At 40.8% G+C, this 22,713-nt stretch overlaps 1 protein-coding gene across 3 annotated transcripts in view; it reads right to left on the minus strand.

Moving 5' to 3' along the window:
* Window positions 1–22,359, minus strand: part of reps1 (RALBP1 associated Eps domain containing 1) — a 61,170-nt gene extending 38,811 nt beyond the window's left edge. For 2 of the 3 annotated variants that reach the window (XM_060917979.1, XM_060917978.1), the window contains exon 1: window positions 21,738–22,359. In XM_060917979.1, the coding sequence (XP_060773962.1) occupies window positions 21,738–21,890 (153 nt within the window). In that variant the 5' untranslated portion in view covers window positions 21,891–22,359. The remainder of the gene's footprint in view (window positions 1–21,737) is intronic. The other variant, XM_060917980.1, reaches the window with a different exon arrangement.
* Between the last annotated feature and the right edge of the window lie 354 nt (window positions 22,360–22,713).

Raw genomic sequence — 22,713 nt, forward strand, 5'->3', positions numbered from 1 at the left:
GGATAGGATCCAGCTTGCCTGCGACCCTGTAGAACAGGATAAAGCGGCTAGAGATGATGAGATGAGACATTTTAAAAAGTTACTAAATAGTGTGTTAAATGCCTAATAAAATATAATTTCACACTTAAAATGAATGCTTTCATTTCATTGTAAGGCTCAATTGCAGCTCCAGAAATCACCAGATTGCACCCAAAAAAATAATCAAAATTTCCCCCCAGTCATTATGCTTTAATGATTTATAAAAATTTTTTCAATAAAAACACAAACTTGAACAAAGAAAATCTATCCAGTGCCCCACTATGGTGTGCATGTTATAACCCATTCCCTGATCTGCAGTTTTAAGAGTTAAAATCACCCAAATTCAAAGCTTCTGAAGAAAATAAAGTTAAATCTTGACTACTCCAGTAAAACTTGAAGTATAAATTAGAGAAATGAAATTGAAAGAAAACAAGTTAGACATGATGGGGGTGACAATCATGTTGTGAACGAAAACAGTGCTGAACTCACTCACGGTTTGTCATAAAATATTTAGTGGGATTTTTACAATATTTGTGATGGTTAATGTGAACCATACAAAAGAAAAAAGAAGAAAAAAAAAAACCCCACACAACCCCAGCCAGCGACTGTCCAAATGAAATGTTCACCACAGATATTTAATTTATTGAGGTATTTGACCACCATTTCTCCAATTTCAATGAATTTAATGTCTAATAATCTACAATGAGATATTATGCCTTTTTTTTTTTTTTTTAAACACACACACACACACACACACACACACACACACACACACACACACACACAGTACTCTGCTTCCCCGGAATTTTGTAAACATTAACATGGCCGGATCACTGAGGTGATTGAACTAGTTTTGTTGGAACGTTATTGATGTAACTCTTGAACTATAAAAACAGTGATTTTCAACAAATATTCAACTTGACTCAGACAGGCAGATGCAGATTTGACTTGTCTGGACCAAACGTTTGGTTGTCTCGGACAGTCGGACTACCGTTAATGTCAAGCTCTGAGTAAAGTAAAGAATCAGCCATGACTAAGCATATCTGTACGGTTGCTGAGTAATGCAGTCTGTGTCCCCCCCCATCAGTTCTGCAACAAAATGAGTGTGTACATGTTCCTTTGCCCATCTCTGATCATCAAGATCAAAAGCATAAAGCCTGGTGGCACATACCCACACATACAGACACGCCCCCCTGCATACAGGTTTGTACACAACTTTTGGCAAGCATCATCGTTCAGCATACTGGATTCCCAATGCTGAAATGAAGAGGGTGCAAAACTCATCTGATGACTCATCATAAAATGGGTTTGTGGCTTCAAGTGTTTCGCAACCATGCAAGTCCAGCCACAGTGTTCATGGCCTTGATCTGACTTGTGAGAAGTCAGTGGCACAAATACTAGATCAACACCAAGGAAGTGTTATACCAAAAATAGTGAGTCAAGATATTAAAACGTTTATATTTAGCAGTTCAGCAGAAAGTGTGCGAAGAGCTACAATGATACAAAGCACTTTAAGGACTGAAGTTAAAAACGAATGCTTTTTAGCCATATTGTCCTTCCTGAGTGAGCAGAAAAAAATTTGACTTCCTGTAAAGAAAAACTAAGATGTACACTGGGTGTGCGCACACGCAGACTTCTAAGCACACTTGCGAAGAGCACCATGCTAGCAGTGACAAATAGCAAAATTACCATACTGACCTGACTGATTCTTACAGTTTATAAAATCTACACGAGATGTTCCATCTGCTTGCCCATGTATGTGATATCTGATGCATGTTCATGAGGGTTAGAAAAATCATTAGTTCTTTAAATCAACAGCCAAAATCACTGAAACTATGATGCGCTGTTGATATCAGAATGTCGGATCATTCTGATAACAGCGTTTGATATCAGAATTATCTGATATCATTCTGATAACGTACAAATAAACAAACAGGGCTTTACACATCATCGTCGGTATTTAACTAAGAGACGCGTCGATGTCGGCTTTTCAGCAGGGCACCATGTAAGAGCTCCGTGTATCAGCGGAGTCGATACTGATTCAAATCTGACATTTCTCCTAATAACTGAGAACATTTCAGAGATACAACAGGGGAGATGATTTCAGCCTCATGTTCTGTCTGCTAAACTCTCAGCAAAAAGTTCCTTCAAGGAATTTTTTTTGTATATTTAAAGCTCCTCAGTATGGAAATGTCTTGGACAGAATAACTAATAGACATCTGTAGAAGTTTTAACGGTCTTAGATTTGACTTAAACAGTCATAGCTGTCCCCCAGTGGTCCTATGCTGTCTATTCTGATTCGACACCACAAATAGATATAGAATTTAATTAAACAACAAACAAAAAAACACACGATATTCTCTATTTTCCTTGATCTTGTTACCATCATGAAAAACTGAACAGAACGCAAATCTCTAACCTGTTTTATATATAAAAATCAAAATCAAGTTTCATTTCTATCACCACTTACTTTAATCCATACTTTCAGGAACACTTCTAAATGGGTTGCTTTGACTTGAATAAAACAAAAGAATGCAGCTTCCCAACCTGACTCTTCAAGTACAACCCCCCCCCAAACAGCACAAACAGTTAATTAACTGTTAACTAGCCTATTTAAAGGGCTGATGACACGAACATGACTCTATGCAATTTCTTAAATAAACTATACAACATGGCAAACATGTTAGATTTCTGTTATAATTACGTGAAAAGCAGCTGTTGTTATGCGAATATCCAACTTTTAATTGCACAGCGCAAGAAAACTGGGTCCGTGGCTCGCGGCCATGTTGTGACGTCAGCGGAAGAACACGCTACGGTTCACTGGCTGTTCTACTCTGGTTCTACTCAATGGAAATGGTGCATGAAAACGCCAGTGAACTCTCTAGTGCTAGCTCTTCCTCTTCTGGGAGTCTAGAATTGTGTTGATCTCTTCCGAATAGAATCTATGATGGCCTACCCTCTTTGCCTCTCATTGCTAGGCGGCAGTTACATGAAAGCCGCAAGCTTTCACAAGCAAATACATGACTGATATCACACCGACTTTATGATTACATTTATGATTATCATGTAGAATCTATAGCTCTACGTGCCTTTATCTTATGTCGTTTCACAACACATGTTCTGACAGGAGGACTGTCTTTGGATCCGGCATAGCTACTAGTAGACCCCCTCTGGAATACTGGCAGTGTTGCCAGATTGGGAGGTTTCCCGCCCAGTTGGGCGGTTTCAAGTGCATTTTGGTGGGTTTTGAACATATTTTGGGCTGGAAAACTTCAGCAGTATCTGGCAACAGATACTGCTGAAGTTTTCCAGCCCAAAATATGTTCAAAACCCACCAAAATGCACTTGAAACCGCCCAACTGGGCGGGAAACCTCCCAATCTGGCAACACTGTGTAGGCACTGCTGATGGTAGTAACACGTTTGTGCTGAACTGAACACCCAAGAGATTCTTTTAAGCTGGGAAGGGTGTCAAAACAATCCAAATCGAAGTGTTCAGAGCACAGGACGGATGTTGGTGAGGGCTCCCACTTGTCACGAGTGCGCCTGACTTGCTTCACCCACTTCGCATGCAGCTCGGGATCTCTGGGAAACTTGAATAAAAACTTACCCCATCCTTGTGGGTTTTGGAGCAAAAGCCGGCAACACAACGCGAAGGCATAATAACTATATATAAAATGTATAATAATGTCTAATAAAAATACTAATAACGATAAACTGAACACCTGTTGCATCAACAACAAACTGGTAAGTTAGGAGGAAGGTTCTTTCGCTGACGTCATATAGCTCCTCCTCCTTCGTCTCCTGGGTGAGGCAGCCCCGTCAAATTTGCCCAAATAGCCGCGTTTATCATAACTTGTAAAATAGGCGCCTTCGTGAATTAATATATGGATCATCTGGAATTACTTTTTATGTTATAAAACATCGCCAAAGATGTCAAAAACGTGTCATCAGCACTTTAATTGAAGTAGGAGTGTTAGAGCAGGAAGAAGAGGGGGGGGGGGGGGAACAGGACCAGAGCTGGGAATCTGTGCTTCAAGACGGTGTGTTATGTCAGTCCATAAATAAAGTCAGTGGATCGGATTGCAAAAACATGCCCAATCCAATGCAGCATTTCAGACCTGTATCCATCTCCATCTAGTGTTCCCAAGGATCAGACAGGTACATCCTGTAATGACCCAACAACCTGTTTATGATGGCTGGTTTATACAGGTTAGTCAGTCGAGCCTGTGCATTTAATCTGGTTTTCTGTGCAGGATACACATCAGGCCAAGTCAGCTTTAATGGCTTATGTTATGTTTTCAGAAAACAAAATCAAAATTCCTTTGCGACAGTAACATGCTACTAAACAAAGTGCATACATGACAACGCAAGCAAATATTTATAGAAAATTTTGCACAATTTTAAGACTGCACATAATATAAATAGTGCAATTTGTGTTGACATACAGTAGAACATACGCTAAATGGCCAAAAGTTTGTGGACACCTCAATATCACATCCACATGAAGGCCTTCCCTTCGTATGCTGTACTGTTACAATCAAGCCTCAACGCCAGGCATTGCCCAAATGCCCGATTTGCCCGACCAAGACGCTCAGGCAGAAACATTTTAGCAAGTTAGGCCCGTTCAGGCACACCTATGGTCAGCTTCTTTAACTCTTTACCCCTTAATGACGACCCTGTGTATATCCCATAATGACAACATTTGATGACTCTGAATTTGCCTCTACATATGTAGAGTGAAACAAGACTTCTGACTGGTTGTTCTAGTTTTTCATAACCAATAGCATGTCTTCGTACAATCCAAACATATAAACCTTATATAAAACTTAGCCTCGTTGTACGTTAGATAATCTCAAAGGTGTTCCCACGTGTTTTCATTTTTGTTCACAATCGCTCAAAATGGCTGCGCGCCTAGTAAACAGTGAGGAGTTTTTTAACGAGTATTTTGGCAAAACATCGGAGAGTGAGTTCTCAGGATTCGAAAATGAGGAGAGTGAAGCGGGTAGTAGCGACAGGGATGATATACCAATTGCTCAACTGGTGCGTAATCGTAACCAAACAGGTGAACCTGCGGCGGTGAGTTAAACACCTGGCGGCGATGAAGGGTGGAGTAATACACTGTCAGATCGCGAAATCTGTGACTTCAGCCTAGAAGCAGGACCAAAACTCCCATGGAATTTGAATGTCAGAGAAGCTGGACCACTTGAATATTTTCAGCTAATGTTTGAAAATGACATGTCCAGGAAGATCATGGCCGAAACTAACTCTCATGCGAAGATGGAACAAGAGAAAGATGGCGTTGATAGCAAGTGGGAGGACATCAGGGCGTTTATCGGGCTTTCGATCATTATGGGAGTTAATCCTCGTCATGAACTGATTACTGAGAACCGACCCAGAAAGATTTCACCCTGGAGTTGGGAAAGTCCCTGACAGGTGATTTCTGTGGCAGAAAGCGAGTCACAGTGAGAGAAACCAGCACAACGCTGAATGTCCAGAAGCGCACACTGCCACACACCTGGGAACGCTTACCTGGAAAGAGACGCAGGTGCAAATCATGTTTCCAAAATGGCCGCAGTCACGAAACAGTGTATGGATGTGGGGTGTGCAACATTCACACATGTAATGACCGTTTCCACCAGCTTCATCCACATCAGGATTAAATTCTACATGAACTTACCTGTGATCACCTGGAAACACCTGCCTGACAAGCACTGAACTGATGTGTATGTATCTTTGGGATGTGTTGCTATGAGACACCATCTTATAACTTTAATTCAGTGACTCGTGGTAATTTTGGACATTTATTTGAAGCTAGTGTTTAATGTATAGAATTGCATAGAGTATTTTACCTTTTACAGGTATCCCAGGTGAATATTTATGATAAAATGTATGAATTTTGCAAAGATAATTGAACATTATATAAAGCATCTTTGTAAAGTTGCAGTAATCAATTATTGTACACCATTTGAAATGAATTCATGTAAAACGTGAAGATAGGTTTTCACACAGGTATTACTCACCTTTCAGACACTACCTGTGAGTTGGTGAATGTTGAAACATAACTGAGTGATTTTTGTATTCGGTGTCATGCCCTCTCTTCAAAATGTATGATAATCAGGCTTTCGTCTAAACGGGGGAACAGGGGCGCTGCGCCCTCTTACTCTCGGCGTGCGCCCCCTTACCGACTCTGTGAAAACATCCCAGCAACACCACGTGACAATGTGTCTGATCATCAAATACGTTATAATTGCTCCAAAAATATTCCAATCATAGTAGATACACCGCCAGACGGTGAAAAAACAATCCGAATTGGCGTTTTCCAGACTGATGCACCATGTTTAGTTGTTTACTTGTCGTGGCTGCTCTCGCGAGATTTGACATGGGTTACATACAAGGTCAGCTGACTTGCAGAGCGAGATTTCTCGAGACTGAATGACCTTTCACCCACTGGCGCGGGAGCTTTTGACAGAAGTAGTTCGTGAGTTGTTTTTGTTGACACTTGGGCATTTAAAGAGGTCATCCCGCGGCACGAAGCGGAAGAAAGCCAAAGACTGTCCGGGGCAGAAGAGTATTACTTCTTTCTTTTTCAATGTTGACAATTTGTTACAATTTCCCTCTCAGATAGCCTCAGAATGTCCCATTGGAGCATTTTTCAAAGGCTTTGCACGGCGGGGGGGGGGGACAACCGGCACCACCCCCCGCTTCGCTCCCTCGCCATGGTGAGCGCCCTCATCCCTCATACTAATTTTTTCTAGAAAAAACCCTGATAATGTCATGATTGTTTCAACATAACGAAGGAGAAAACTGATATGAACAAAACCTTGTCTTTAGACTTTTTTTCTTGTAAATATGTTCCAAGGGTGAACAGTGTATAAGGGTGGCTGTAGCAACTGCTTTAAGGGATAAAGAGTTAAGCACAAAAATTATTTTCGTGCGAGTACATTACAAAAAACAAGACATATTAACCAGCATCCTCGCTCCCCCGTGATCGCCGTTTTGTAACAGCAATTCAAATTAGCTCACGTGTGCATTTGTGCTTTTCATCACAGAACAACAAGACAAGTAAAGATGTCTAGCGTCCGTCATCCGAAGAAAACCACAGCTAAAAGAGTTCTACTGCTTGGATAATCTTAGTCAGAAAGAAGCGAAGGATAGATATACACGGAAATTAGAGTTTATTAGCGGTTCTGATCCATACAAAATTCCTCAAAACGACTGAAGTGATGGTGCGGATTTGTGGCCTAGCGTTAGCATGTTGGAATAGACCTTTTTCCCAATGAATCCCGACACAGAACAGTTTAAACAAACAAAACCAAAAAAAAAAGCCCACCTGCAAAAGCAAGAAAACCTTCTTTGTGTAAAGACTTCTCCTCTAACATCAGCTTCTGGGAACAGAATGTTGTGAAAGCCAAAACATTTACTCTCAAAAGGACTCCGCCCTGAACTGTGGGCTAGATCTTATTCCCACCCCTCCATGTCTCAATAACTCCACGCCCATCTAGTTACAGAGCTATCTGCACTATCATTTATAGACGGATGCTTATTATTGTTAAAATATCTGAAGTTTTATTTGTAAAATAACATCTTGCTCTAGACTTTCAAACAAAATTGTAAGATTTTATTTTAATGTTATCTAATAGTGGATGGTACGATAATTAAACACTAACAGAATCAGCACATTCCAGTTGTAGCTGTAGTCATATAGTAACTATAATCATTCTTGTAATAATAAAAGTTAGTGGTAAGTACATTCAGTGAATAGGAAGACATGCCTTTGTGTCTAAAATGGTAAATTACACTCTACAGTAAATATATAATCATGGACATTGGCCCATCATGCATGTGAAGATGAAGAGGACAGGTTGTTTAATTTCCTCCTAAATGCAATGGCAAACTGAATGATAAGACAGTACTGCAGTACAGACTCCTGTTTTATAATTCATCTTTGCAATATTGCTAGTCATTGTTATCGGCAAAACAGTGTTTTGTGTCCTAAACTCTATATAAAAAGACGTATTTCGTACTAGTACCATACGCAAGTCTTACATATATGATATTGATTTATGCTTCATGTTGTCTTCAGGGCGTGTCTTGTTCTGTCGCAGAAATATTTTAAGAAAAACATGCACTTTTGTCTAAATAACTCAATTATATCCCTAGAAAACACATCAGTAATGCCTTGAACAGTGTACTTGAAAACTTGCCAAAATACCGCAAAATTTTAGGGCAAAAGGTATCAAAAGTTAACGTCGAGGCCTGTGACAATTTCCCTTCACTTCAACTAAGAGGCCCAAACCCGATTTAGTATGATGGTGCCCGTGTACAAAGCGAGCTCCATAAAGACGCAGTAGGCCAAGGATGGAGTGGAAGAACTCGACTGTTCTGCAAAGAGCCTTGTAATCAACCCCAGTGAAGACCTTTGGGATGAACTGAATGCCAGACTCTCTCACTCAACATCGGTATCTGACCTGTGGCTGAGAGGGGCAAATTCCCATGTTCACACTGCAAAATCTAGTGGAAAGCCTTCCCAGAAGCAGCGGTCTCAAAAGTAGCCGGTCACCGGCGGCAAATCGCCAGCTATGGCTTGTTATGCCGCCGGCTATTGTCAGTCGAGTCACAAAATTTATTATTAAATATTTCTGACAGCAAAAAAAGTTGTGAACGTAAATTACATCCACTATGTCATGTATGTCCGTTGCCGCGTCAACTGTGTTTACATCCTCGACACGAGTGCAGCCATTACTGCCGCCTGTGTTGCCAGATTGTGTTTACATCCTCGACATGAGTGCAGCCATTACTGCCGCCTGTGTTGCCAGATTGGGCGGTTTCCCGCCCAATTTGGGCGGTTTTAAGTGCATTTTGGCAGGTTTTGAACATATTTTGGGCTGTAAAAGGTCAGCAGTATCTGGCAACATATTTTTTTACTTAATACAAGAAATTAATGGATGCCAACGTTTTTGCCAAAATGGTATTTTATTTTCCATTGTTTAGGCAGCTTCAGCATCATACTGTGAGATTCTGTTCAAATTGTTTTTTTCTTCTATGAAGCCTGAGCCATTTTTAATTTAGTCTTCAGGAGAGACTGACTGCACACAGTACTAGTATTAATAGGTTTTTTTTTTTTCTTACATGAAAGCTGAGGCATTTATCAGGGATGAGAATGGAAAATATTTAAAAAGTCTGAAAAAACCAGGGCGGGGCCCATGGCCCAAGGGGGCAGGGCCCATGGCCCAAGGGGGCAGGGCCCATGGCCCAAGGGGGCAGGGCCCATGGCCCAAGGGGGCAGGGCCCATGGCCCAAGGGGGCAGGGCCCATGGCCCAAGGGGGCAGGGCCCAGGGGTTCCAGGCTCTAATGATTTTTGGCTATTTTTTTTTTTTTTACCCCAAAACCATTAATTTTACCAGCAAAAAGTTGCAATGTATTTGGAAATAAATTCCCCTTCTTGGTGGACTACCAGGTGAAAATGATTAATATGGTACAAGAGACTTGTTTTTAATCAATTCACATTTGATGATTTCAAAAAAAATCAATGCACCTTTTAATATAAACGAGCTCTACAGTATTATATTTCTGCATTTTTGCTATTCATGTCTTTGAATACTCTAATCCTTTACAATGAAGTGCAAACCAGAAAAAAGTTCTGTCATATAATTCTCTTAAGCTTTCTTCTGATGTTATCATGGTAGCAGGAGGTCTTGCATATTAAGCAGGCAACATTCAACATCACTCATCACTTCCCTTTCAACTGTTGTGTGTACTAACTAGGTTTTATCTGGACAGGATGTTGTGTAATGTAATACAGATACCATACGGTCAATTTGAAGATCGAACATGGTGATTTTGAGTTAAAGAACAGGCATGTACAATGGGCATTACAAATTGGAAAAATTTTTTTAAATCAAAACCTATAAGTTCATCTCGGCCTAAAAAAAATGTGGGCAGACGCTCCCGCCCAGCACATGCCAGCAATTCCCCCCCATGAAATGAGCAATAAGTAGGAGAGTTATACACGGTACCATACCTAAAAATTTATCAGAAATATAGATATGATACTATGATTCTCCCCAACATGCTACATTAGACAAGCTAACCTCATTTATAAAAAGATACACACTTATACATGACGTGTATTTGATATATGATGTATATTCATACATTGTTACTTTACGGAAATCTTCAATAAGTTTGGTCTTTTCATGACAGCCTGTTGTTGACCTAAATATAATGCACATGAAATGACACTCCTCACCTCAACATGTCCTTTACAATCATTTAAGCCACCATGGGCAATGCTGAAACCACTGCTGCAAACAGTACATCGCGCGAAACTGTCATTATTTTCTACCCTTATTAGACAGGGAGATTCTTTTGTGTAATCTGAGGTGAAGTGGGGTTTGTACTTTGGTTTTTTTGGGGCGCGCGCTCTCTCTCTGCTATGCCAGTCCTGTCGGCTGCACTGACTCAACTAAAAACTTCGGTCCTCGAGAAAAGGGATGAAGGGGACCCGCAGGACCCCTCCCAGCAGCTCCTATTACAGAGCATCCGAACAAAACAGTTAAAGGAGTCACATTTAAGACCTAACGTGCTGAGTTACAGACAAATTATTTCTAAAGAAAAATACTTTCACAAATGAAAGTGTTACACTAGTGATTTAGAGATTAAAATAGCACATGAACCATTTATAGTTAACGGCTTTATAATCCTAATTAGAAAGTCAGAGAGCTTATTTCTTCTTTCTGGAATTTGTTTAAACTCCTCTCTCCACTGCCCATCACTACTCTGATTTAGAGGTCGACCGATCTATCGGCCGGCCGATTTAAATCGGCCGATTTTTGCCATTTTTTAATGAATCGGCATCGGCCGATTTTCTTATTTGGTTGTGCTGATTTAAAGTCAGGCACGACAGCTACGTAGAACGCGGCGTGCAAAAGACCCAAGCCAACAAACGTTTCAGGAGTCAGCAGAGATAGCCTACAGGTAAGGCTTCAATTCTTACATTTCAATGTCCTAGTTGACGAAATTCATTTGTGTCTGAGAGCCTGAGGTGCCTGTTGTTTATTTTTAACGAACCCTAAGGACACGGAAGCGGATTCGGAGCTGTAATTTCCACACAAACCACGTTCTTAACAAGAGTGTTTCTGGCAGTGCGAAGGTCTGGATATTGTACTGTACAAACCGCCATTTTTAATATGCGGGCTGCCTGAGGGGGAGAGAGCGCGAGCGCGGTGTGGTGTTGTCGCGAGGGAATGCACGCGCTGCGAGAACGAGAGTGAGCGAGAGTGCACACGCGCATGCGCTCAGCAGACTGTATGTATGTATATATGTATAGTGATCCAGGGTGGGTTTGTTTTTATTTTACATAAGCAGAGACTGCAGTGCGGGGGTCAGGAGAAATCCTGGCGTGTCTCAGACACATTTCAGAAAGAAATCCCGAATTAACGGAGGTAATGTAGTTTTTGAGACAGCTCGCGAGGATGTCTGGCTCAAGTATGTGCTCGCCATGAACCTTGATTGATGAGAAAATGATGAGATTCCCCTGGCATTACTATTACCCTGCACTACTTTTCTTCCTCCTCCTCCTGTATGTAGACTATATTTCTTAAAATTGCACCACAGGGATCACAAAGCTATTGCTTTTCTCCTACATAGTAACATGGCCTCTTGCATCCATCCCATAATTCATCTCATTCAGATCTGGATCGCATCACACCCAGTGTTGTGCGTCCTCTTACTAGTATGATATTTTAGCATGCCAATTAAGGACAATACGATAGCATATCGGCCCTAAAAATCGGCCCCCAAAAAATCGGCAGCTCATATCGGCCATCGGCTGACTCTGACCTCTAAATATCGGTATCGGCTTTAGAAAAACCCATATCGGTCGACCTCTACTCTGATTTATGTGTTGAGTGAAGTACAGTAGCAGACTGACGCTGCTCATTTGAAATAATGTAAAAAAAGAAGTCATTTTCTATAGCAAGCTAACTTGACGTTTACAAAGTGATATAGTCCAACAGGAATATTCATATCATAACATTAGCTAACTTAACATACTGTAGTGCAGGGGTGGCCAACCAGTTGGAGACCAAGAGCCACATTTTTTACTGTGTTACCGCAAAGAGCCACATCATACACATGGGCACACGAACATCACCCATCCCTTCCCCTCTCTCTCACACACACACACACACACACACACCTCTGCTCAGCCAGATTAATAGTAAATGTCACACACCAACATATTTACTCCTACAGTACTAAGACCACAGGCAGTCATTTTTAACAATGAACATTGTGTGCACTTACTATGCATGCTGCTCGGTGGGACTTATGGTCATTACCAAAAAAAAAAAGCCACACCATACACATGACCACACATGAACATCACCCCCCCCACAGACACACACGCTCACGCACACACCTCTGCTCAGCCAGATTAATAGTAAATGTCACACGCCAACATGAGAGAAATTTACTCCTTCAGTCAGTACTAATACCACAGGCCAGTCATTTACAGCAATCAATATTGTGTGCACTTTACTATGCATGTTGCTTTGAAATGAGCTAATGACGACTGATATATAAGGCAGAATGGCTTGCCATTACGTTCAACAAAAAAGTATAAACTCTCCCACTCTGTTAAAAAAATGTCCTATGTTCGTCTTCATATTTTCGTTTTGCTGTGCATTTTTTCATTGCCATTTTGAGAGGCTACTTGACACAAGATACACCTTGCCCAAAAACTTAGCGATTATCTCACGCACATGCGCATTTGACATGACCTGAAAATACCATAATATACCCAAGCAAAGCGAAAATACCATACTGAACTCAAGCAAAGCGCACACACCATGTAAAAAAAAAAAAACACATACACAAACTTCGATATGAACATAAGAGCCGCATGACACCGGGCAAAGAGCCGCGGGTTGGCCACGCAAGCTGTAGTGTGTCTGAAGACATCACTCGCACTCTTAAAAAAATAAAATAAATGTCATATGTCCTCCATCTTTTGTTGCCTGGGGGGTTCTGACATTGCTAACTATTGTTTGAATCAAATCATTTGAGTGCACGAGAGGAGAACAACTTGAGCGGGGGATGTTTCTGCATGGTCCTAACACCTGCATGCTCTCCTGTTTTTGAGCAGGTGCTTTTTCTGCATGGTCTTAGTGCCTGCACACCTGTCTTTTTTGTTTGGACCTTAAAGTGTGAGTGTGTGGGGAGGCGGCTTTCAGGGGGTGCACGAGGTCTTTTTTTTTGGGGGGGGGGGGGGGGGCACCCCACAATATAAATGGTAGGGGAGATACTGTAGAAGTACAAGTAGTGATGTGGAGGTATAATCACAGAATATATGATATCCTCAGGATGGTTGAAATTAGTGTTGTTCAAAATTAAACAACTGGACATTCTCCTAGCAACTAAGGACTTTGAGTTGTGCATCAATGGATTGGAAAATGCATTCATTGCATCCCAGGCCTCAAAAAAAAAAAAAACAACCCGCCAGCCTTACTTGCTCAATGGGCGAGCAGCACCCAAAACATACTTGCCCGAAAAACAATTCTACTTGCCCAGAGCTTTTTTATTATTATTATTATTATTATTATTATTTTGGAGAAGACAGAACACAATTTAGTTTTTTTTTTTTTAAATAGGTGAAGCAGCATAATCATAATAAATCCACAAAACCATAACATGCAGACACATTCAGAAAGAAGTTCTAGTAGCAGAGGAATGAATAATTTAGGGTATATTAAGCTGTGGAGAGTTTTGAATGAGTATAATAACAATAATAATACTGGAGCTTTGTTTCTGTTATCAAAGGAACACAGTACTGTGCAAAATGTCACCGTGGAACCAGAGTGTAGAAATGAACCTACAGTTCAAGAGAGTTCTACACACACACACACACACACACACCTTTACAACAGCTGCATATATGTGAAATGGAAATAAATCTGCTAAGGCAGGAAAAACTATTTTGGATAAAATTGCTATTGTCCGTTACACACTGATCAACCTGTGTGACTCAGCTGTGCTTTCGAATTGAGAATTAATGAAAAGGGAACTGAACATTAACCATTTATTGAAATTATTACTACAAGAATGATTATAGTTACTATATAACTACAGCTACAACTGGAATGTGCTGATTCTGTTAGTGTTTGTAATTATTGTACAGACCACTATTAGATAAAATGTAAAAAAAAAAATCTTACAATATTGCTTGAAAGTCTAGAACAAGATATTTTGTTATTTTACAAATAACACTTCAGATATTGTTGTAACAATAATAAACATCACTGTATAAATGACAGTGCAAATAGCTCTGTAACTACATGTCCTTGGAGTTGATGAGACATGGAGGGGTGGGATACCATCTAGCCCACAGTTTAGGTCAGAGCCCTTTGAGAGTAAATGCTTTGGCTTTCGCAACATTCTGTTCCCAAAAGCTGATGTTGAGAAAAAAAAAAAAGGTTTTGTTTCTGTAGGTTTTTTTTTTTTTTTTTAAACTGTTCTTCCGTGTCAGGACTTTTCGGGAAAAAGAATGTATATTCCATCATGTAGCTAATGCTAACGCTGGGCCACAAATCTGCACCGTCACTCCAGTCATTTCGAGGAATTTTGTACAGAACATAACTGGTAATAAACTAATTTCCATGTATATCTATCCTTCACTTCTTTCTGACTAAGATTATCCAAGTAATCTGGTAGTAGAACTTTTTTAGCTGTAGTTTTCTTTGGACAACAGCAACAGATGCCGGACATCTCTGCTTGGCTTCAGTATGTGAACAGCCAATCAGCAGGTCCTGTATACGTTTACGATTTTTATGTCACGATTTACAACCAACCAGAGACACCCCTTGTCGGCTGTCCACCATCGCAGGTTCCCGTGCCACGATGGCGGTATGTTGATAAATATTTAGAAAATAAAATTCATTACGAAATACATGAAACCATCAAAAACAAAAAAATTATTTTATTTATATATGGGTCCATCTCAGAAACTGGTCTCTCATTTGGGACATTATGGTCAAAAAACAAATTTTCTAATTTTCCTTTTTTTTTTTGCATTTACCTAACACTCAATGTTTCTTTTGTCATGTTTAATAAGAATAAAGATAGCATATTGCTTTATCTGGCCTCCACTGTGGAAAATCTTTTTGATTACAATTCAAATGCTTTTGAAAAACTGATTTCCATATAAAATAACTACATCATGAAGAATTAAAGCCCCTCCTTCACAGATGAGTGAAAATATTTAATAAATTTCCTCTTTGATTGCTTGGGTTAAAAATGCCAAGTTATGATGACTGAATTGATTATTCACTTAAATATGGATAATATGATACATTTTGGGTATTTAATATGGTGAAATAGGACACAATGGAAAAATCAGGAACACACCAGAAAGATGAGAATAACGTCAGTGGTAAAAGAACAGCGACTGTACCGGCTGAAGGTCGCGCGGTTCTCTGCTGTGGTGCACGAGCAACGGGACATCACTACCGCACTGGACGGAGCGCGAGGCGGGGGCGGGGCAAAATGACTGGCCGTAGATTCTATCAAAAGTTCAATCTAATTTGACCACGGCTGCAAAATATTGGCCAAAAATACGCAAACACTACGAAATATGAAAGTAAGATGAAAAAGAAACAAACATTCTATTGCCTCATATTGCAAGACTAAAACAAAATAAAACTGTCAAAACTCACCTTTTCAGTGATAACGTCCAAACAGATCACTCGCGTAACAGAAAGACCGCAAATGGAAGCATGATCAACTTCTAACTGTTGGAGTGGAAAATTCCATTCTACACATGCAAATTGTTAACGTGTGTCCTTCCCCGCACACAAAACACGCTACGGTAAAAAATAGACCGCAACTCATTTTATAGCTCAGAAATTCATACAAGACCAGCTACCATCGTAACATATTCTGTAAGAAAAACATATTCTATACCTAACTTTCAGCTTTCGTTTTAAAAAACAAAATCGCAGATTTATAACAATGTTTATATGGCGTAGTGATTTTAAGTTACTACTTTTGGTGAGGTAGTGACCTCGACCCTGAGGCTTTCCGTTTAGATAAAAACACACGATCATATTGGTTTTGGGTTTGCGGAAAATGGAGTTACAACGGTGATCAAATACTTTGCATGATGTTTTATTACAGTTATGATTATTCTGTGAGCGCACCAATCCTTAGGTGTATGAAGTTACAACTTAAAATACAATTAGTGATAACTGTAGACTTTTCAGTGGACTACAACCTTTTTAAGGGAATGCGATGTAGTCGACCATTTATCATGTCCCAGATCAAGCCGCCATTTTTCCACAAATTTGCAGAATTTTTACCAAATTCTGAATATTCACATCAAAGATTTAGTTTTATCTGTATTATTTCTTTCATCATTTTATTTCAAATTAAAACCAACATCACCATTCAAAACCGTATAGTTTATTGACTGTATATTTAGTGGGGTACCCCCACAGTACCCATTTTCTGAGACAGACTAATTACACACACACACACGGCTGCAAAAGTAGGTATACAGTAAGGATTATTCCAGTATTACAATAGTGGTGCCAAGTTTCATTTAATACTAACGTTTTGTTTTTCATTACACGACGCCCTTGACCCTCATCGCCCTTAGCCAGTTGGTATAATTACGTCATTACGTGGACCCCTGAGCCGAGCTTTTCCTGTACACTCAAACACACGCGTACTTCGACGAATTATAACCAAAACAAGGAGATTTGAATGGTTTCCTCAAAATATTTTTTGTACTTTTATATGTTGTGATAAATTAAGCTTTTTAATGCATTTCCCGTGAACCGAGACAAGCTACTTTAGACTGGTTCCCTGCTCTCTTAGCGCCTGCGTCATTTAGGTTGCCAGCACTAACTTTTGTCGTCCGATCAGACGATTACCATTAAAGTTTTACTCGTCCTTGCACAGAATTTAGTCGTCCCGGACAATCGGACATGAGGTTTTTCGAGCACTGAATCCAATCCATCGTTATATGTTTCCAGAATACAATGTGCACAAGAAAACACGTCCAATTCTGAGATTGCATATAAAATGAACGGTGTAAATTATGTTGAATGATATGCACGGTGTCCATAAAGTCAGGAACCAATAGAAGTTAAAGCTCATAGGCAACGGTTTTAATTTTATGCACATTTGAAACTTTATATGTTAAAAAACCCTCTAATTTTCTCCTGGTCCCAAGAAGTATTATTAATACGCAATAATTAAAATAAGTTGACACGGATCGTGGCGAATTTCTGTTTGGCCATTTTCATAACCACTCGGCGCGTGACATCATTTAAGCCAAACAAACCACTTGAGTTGAGTCCACTTTCGTTTACTTACATTGCTGTTCGGCTTGAGTGCAGACATGCGTTCAGGAATTTCCAAAGAAAAACCCCCCATGCCTTATTGTTGTGCAGTAAACTGTAACAACAGGACCCGTTCAGGAAGAAGAAGTTTTTACCTTTTTCCGAGACAGGAGAAGAGGCAGAGAGAGTGGATTGGCTTTTTCCGGAAGAGGAGACGAGGCAGAGAGAGGGGATTGTGCGTGTGAAACAAAATCAAGCAGTCAAAGAAGAAACGGAGCAGCAACGCTCAAGCAAAAAGGAGAAGATTATAGGTAAACATTTTTACTTTTGCTTGCAATTGATAAGTCAAGAATTCTGAGGGATCCTGTACAATCATTTGGGAAATGAGACAAAAAGGGATATTTCCTCGCTTAGAGTCGGCTATAAATAGTATAATGCCGCGGATGGCAGGCTAATGTGGCCTACCGATGCACTGTCCAGTAATCGTTCCCTATATCCACTAGGGAGGGCGGTTTAATTATTCTTCAAAAGGGCTCGTATTTAGTATTACGATGAAAATAAGAATTCATCATAACTACCAGGATAAATCGTTTGGGCGCGAGTCTTGTCGAGGTCCGGCATCAGAGTCGGCCGAGTCGCTGTCCGATTCTGAGGCCGAGCGGTCAAACCAGTGAGCCACATTCACCGATTGCTTCGCAACGGCCATAGGTTCATACATGTATGGTTTCACTTCTCGATATTTAATTTGGAGAGTTCCTACTTCAAAATCGCGATCAAACATTTTACACAACCTCTCACGACCAAAGTCTGTACACGTGTGCTCGGTTCGCAAGTAAAAACACAGAGCTGCTCCCAGTCTGTTTGGCTTAAGTGACGTCACGACGACGGTCCCCTGCCGGTGAAAGTGCACACAAGTGAGATGTAAACAAACCTTCGTAAATTGGGCAAAACAGTATATTTTAACCGTTTTATTCAATTTAGGGTGCAAATTAGACACTAGGAAGGTTGAATTCACTTTTTGGGTCGTTCTTCTAGACCAGGGGTGGCCAACCAGTCGGAGCCCAAGAGCCACAATTCTTACTGTGTTACGGCAAAGAGCCACATTGGCACATGAACATGGGCACACAAATATTACCCTTCCTTCTGCGCGCGTGGACACACACACACACACACACACAGAGCCACATTGATGTCACACTCCAACTTAACCAATGCCCCACACCAACATGATAATGATACATTTACTGCAGTACCAAGACCACAGGCCAGTCATTTTCAACAGTGGCAACTGGTGAAGAAAATTGTAGGTGGGGCACAAAGGCAGACATTGTTTACATGTGGGGATTCCCCCCATTGGGGGGGGGGGGGGGGGGTCCGGGGGGCCTCCCCCGAAAAATTTTGGATTTCTTAGATGCAATTTCCTGTATTCTAGTGCATTTTGGAGTTACCTGTTTAACATCGAAAATGCAAAAGCCATTTTGATTCAGCTTGAATTCTCAATTGCATGACCTGCACAAGACCTGCATTCAAATAAATAAGTATTCAAATAAATACAGTCAGTCGGAAAATGGAAATTAAAGTGCTAATTTAATTTCCTCAAACAGTACAAGCTCCATAGGCACTGGGAACAGTGATCAGTGCAAGTGCAAATATAGATAAAATATAATACAATGCTCAAATTTTTGAAAGAAGAACACACACGCACACACACAAATTGATAACTGGAAAACAAATGAACAAATACATAATGTATATACACCACATGCCAAAAGTTTGGACACACCTTCTCATTCAATGTGTTCTGTGTTCTCATGACTATTTACACTTACAGTATACTCTACTCTCACTCAAGGCATCAAAACTGAATGAGCACTCACCCACTACTCAGGCTTGCGCGCCCAGCGCGTATCCCAAGCCTCAGCAGCAGGGATAGTACAATACTCACACACGCACTTAGCATCACAAACGGTCACCCGCTACTTCAATGAGAAGGTATGTTCAAACTTTTGGCCTGTAGTGTATCTGAATTCACATCAGCACACATTCACATACTCAAATGTACACACATATACACACACACCAGCAAAAGTGCTACTTGTAGGGGAATTTAGCATATCATCTCACGCACCTGCGCATTTGTCATGATGTGAAAATACCGTAATGAAACCAAGCGAAGCACCTTTAATAAAATAACCGTAATTAACTGCAGTGAAGCGAAAACGCACATAAAACCACAAACGAACACCAACTTGGACGTGAAGGTGAGAGCCGCATGACACCAGGCAAAGAGCCGCATGCGGCTCGCGAGCCGCGGGTTGGCCACCTATGTTCTAGACAATAAAGTTGATATTCTACGTTTCACCTCCGACCATTGCCTATGACATTTAAACTACATATACTGGATTGTGTAGTTATTTATTTACACTTCCTTTTATGGTTATGTTTTCCTTACAAGTGAAAAACAGCATTAACTTCTTTGGATAGAAGGGTAGCGATAGTGCACACTGGTGCCTGACTTTTTCCAAACACCATGTCGAGGACAAAAAGTGAGCGCTAGTGATATGGAGGAACAGAACACGATGATACGCCTAGGACGGCTGGAAATATCAGCATCAGCCAAATATTTACATAAAAATGGGCAAAATGACATGATCAACAACTTTGTGCATGTATCAGCGTCATACTTTCACATAATGAAAGGACTGCATTTCACTCCTCCTGTCAGTTGAGCTTACCGGTAGGTGTTTAAAACACTCATCATGGACGTGAAAGTCCAATATTGACATGACTTTTTTTAACTGCTCTGTTCTGTCAGAATGATTGCACAACACATCTTTAACAGAAAAAAAAGAAATTGGTGCACAAGTTATAGTTTATTTCTGAAATCAACACAGGGTCAAAATTATATATCCAGGGTAATTAAGCAACTTTCGCCTTAACCAGATGCTTTTGGTAACCATCAACAAGCTTCTGGCAGAATTATGATTGGATGTTTGTCCACTTTTCTTGGCAGAATTAACAGAGTTTGATTAAATTTGTTGCCTTCTTGGCACGGACCCGACTTTTAAGCACAGTCTACATGTTTCTGATAGGACTGAGATCAGGACTTTGGGGAAAACCTTTCCAAAAGCTTTAATGTTAGCCTGCTTTATCCATTCCACAACCAGCTTGTGTGTGTTTGGGGCCATTGTCCTGTTGGAACACCCAATTGTGCCCAAGTTTAAAAATGGTCCATCTGATGATCTGAGGTTATGCTGAAGAATTCTGAGGTAGTCCTTGTCTTTCATTGTACCATTCCAACCATGCTCAACAGCTGGGACAGTGGTCTTGGGGTTGAATGTCAGTCTCACCTTTACCCCTCCTAACATACCTCTGGTCACTATGGGCAAACATCTCAATCTTTGTCTCATCTGACCATAAAACTTTACTCCAGAAGACTTTTTCTTTGTCCATGTGGTCAGCTGCAAACTTTGAGCATGAAGGTGTCGATACTGGAGCAGGGGCTTCTTTCTTGGATGGCAGCCTCTCAGTCCATGGAGATATAAAACTTGCTTGGATGTAGATAGTGACACAGCAGCTTCCAAGGAACCTCCAGGTCTGTGCCTTGGTGGTTCCTGACCATCTGAACCAATTTCCTCTCAGCTGAGAGTGACAGTTTAGGTTTTCTTCCAGACCTTGGCAAAGTGCCTACACCTCCTATTAACTTGTACTTGTTAAACAAATGCTTTTTTTATGTTGGCACAGAGAAGCTACCAGCTTCAGAAAGTTAAACATTTTGGAACATTCAGCACCATTGGGTTAATCATCCAAGTGCATGCACGTACATTTTTTTGACCCTTGTGCACAATTTTTTTTTTACTAAAAATATGCATGTTGTACAATCAATCATTCTTCCCCAAAGGGGGAAAAAATAATCAGTGAAAGCCCAATACTGTCATGAAAGTCATGTCCATGATGGGTGTATGCAAACTTCTGACTTCAACCATAATATGGCTTCACAGTTGTGTTGTACAGCCAAATATCGTCATACATCCTGTGCATCAAGAGGTTTTGTTTAAGTATTGGGATATCACATTCCTGCCATATCGCCCATCCAATTAACAGGTCGTGTTCAAAAGTAATGGCACACCAGCAATGGCAAGCTAGCTAGGCGACTAACTTTGCAAGGGAACACACCCTCTATCATCCCAGGGTTGTGTTTCATTCGCTTTTACCTAGTCACAAAATATATTTCAACAGCAAGCATGCACCCACACAAACACTAGAGCTGAAAATGTGTGTTTAGAACTGCAGACCTTATTGCACTGTTAACACACACACAGTGCATTGAGGCGCAGCTGCGTAGCTGAGACACCGCTATAGCTGACTGACTGACCTGCAGCACCACGTCGTTGGATAGCTGGGCCGCCCGGAACAGCTCCAGAACCTTGCCGTTGGAGGCCACTTTCTTCGTGTTGTCCACGTCGCAGTACACAAACAAATCCGAGTAGTATTTCTGTTCGACGTCGCTCAGCGTTAAACTCTCCATTGTGGCATATAGGCTAAGTTATTAGCGACAATGCTAACGCTTAGCTGGCTAGGCAGCGATATACCCCAGAGTGCTAATGTCAACCAACCAGCGAAAATAAACCGGCTAGCCAAGGCTCAAGTGCGTCCCTTAGCTATCGCTTTTATCCCTCACCGTGTCGCCTGAAATGACAAAAAAAGGCAAACGTTTCACCAGTGCAGCTGCCGCTCAGCGCCACAGCTCTCAGGTTAGCTTCCTTGCTAACGCAGGTAAAGTTACAAGTAATAAGTTAGCGAGCTTGTAGCCGTACTTCACTCTAAGCCAGGGGATAGCTCTTCCGTGCCTTCTAACTCTGCCGTCGCGTCGTCAGCGACTGAAGCGGTGCGGTGAGTAAAATCCGCAGGATGTGTGCTGTGGAGTAAAGTTTTCAGGCTCCCTCCCTCACACAGACAGACGACGGCGCCGCCATTTCTGCGCCCGTGACGTCATCACTTCGTCTCTAGCGCGTGTCTACGTGATAGCCAAAAGACCCGGATGTTCTATTCAATTATAGTTTAACTGGTCTTTAACTGATATTCGCGCCGTCACTGGTTATTGTCTTTGTACAGGGTTTTTTTTTAGATCTAAAAACGCCACTCGTTCAAAAAAAAAAAAAAAAACGTTCGTGAAAAACAGGAAACTGTAGGCTACCTGTTCTGAGACTGTCTATTCAGTTCTTCATTCTCTCAGATACTTCAGTGTTCTACACTTCATTCTGTCTTACAGTTCAGTATCCCATACCATTATTCTTTCAAACGCCTCAGTATGCTGTATATTTCAGTATTTTGTACACTTCAGTATTTCA

This window comes from Neoarius graeffei, chromosome 3 (assembly GCF_027579695.1).
Source record: "Neoarius graeffei isolate fNeoGra1 chromosome 3, fNeoGra1.pri, whole genome shotgun sequence".
NCBI lineage: Eukaryota > Metazoa > Chordata > Actinopteri > Siluriformes > Ariidae > Neoarius > Neoarius graeffei.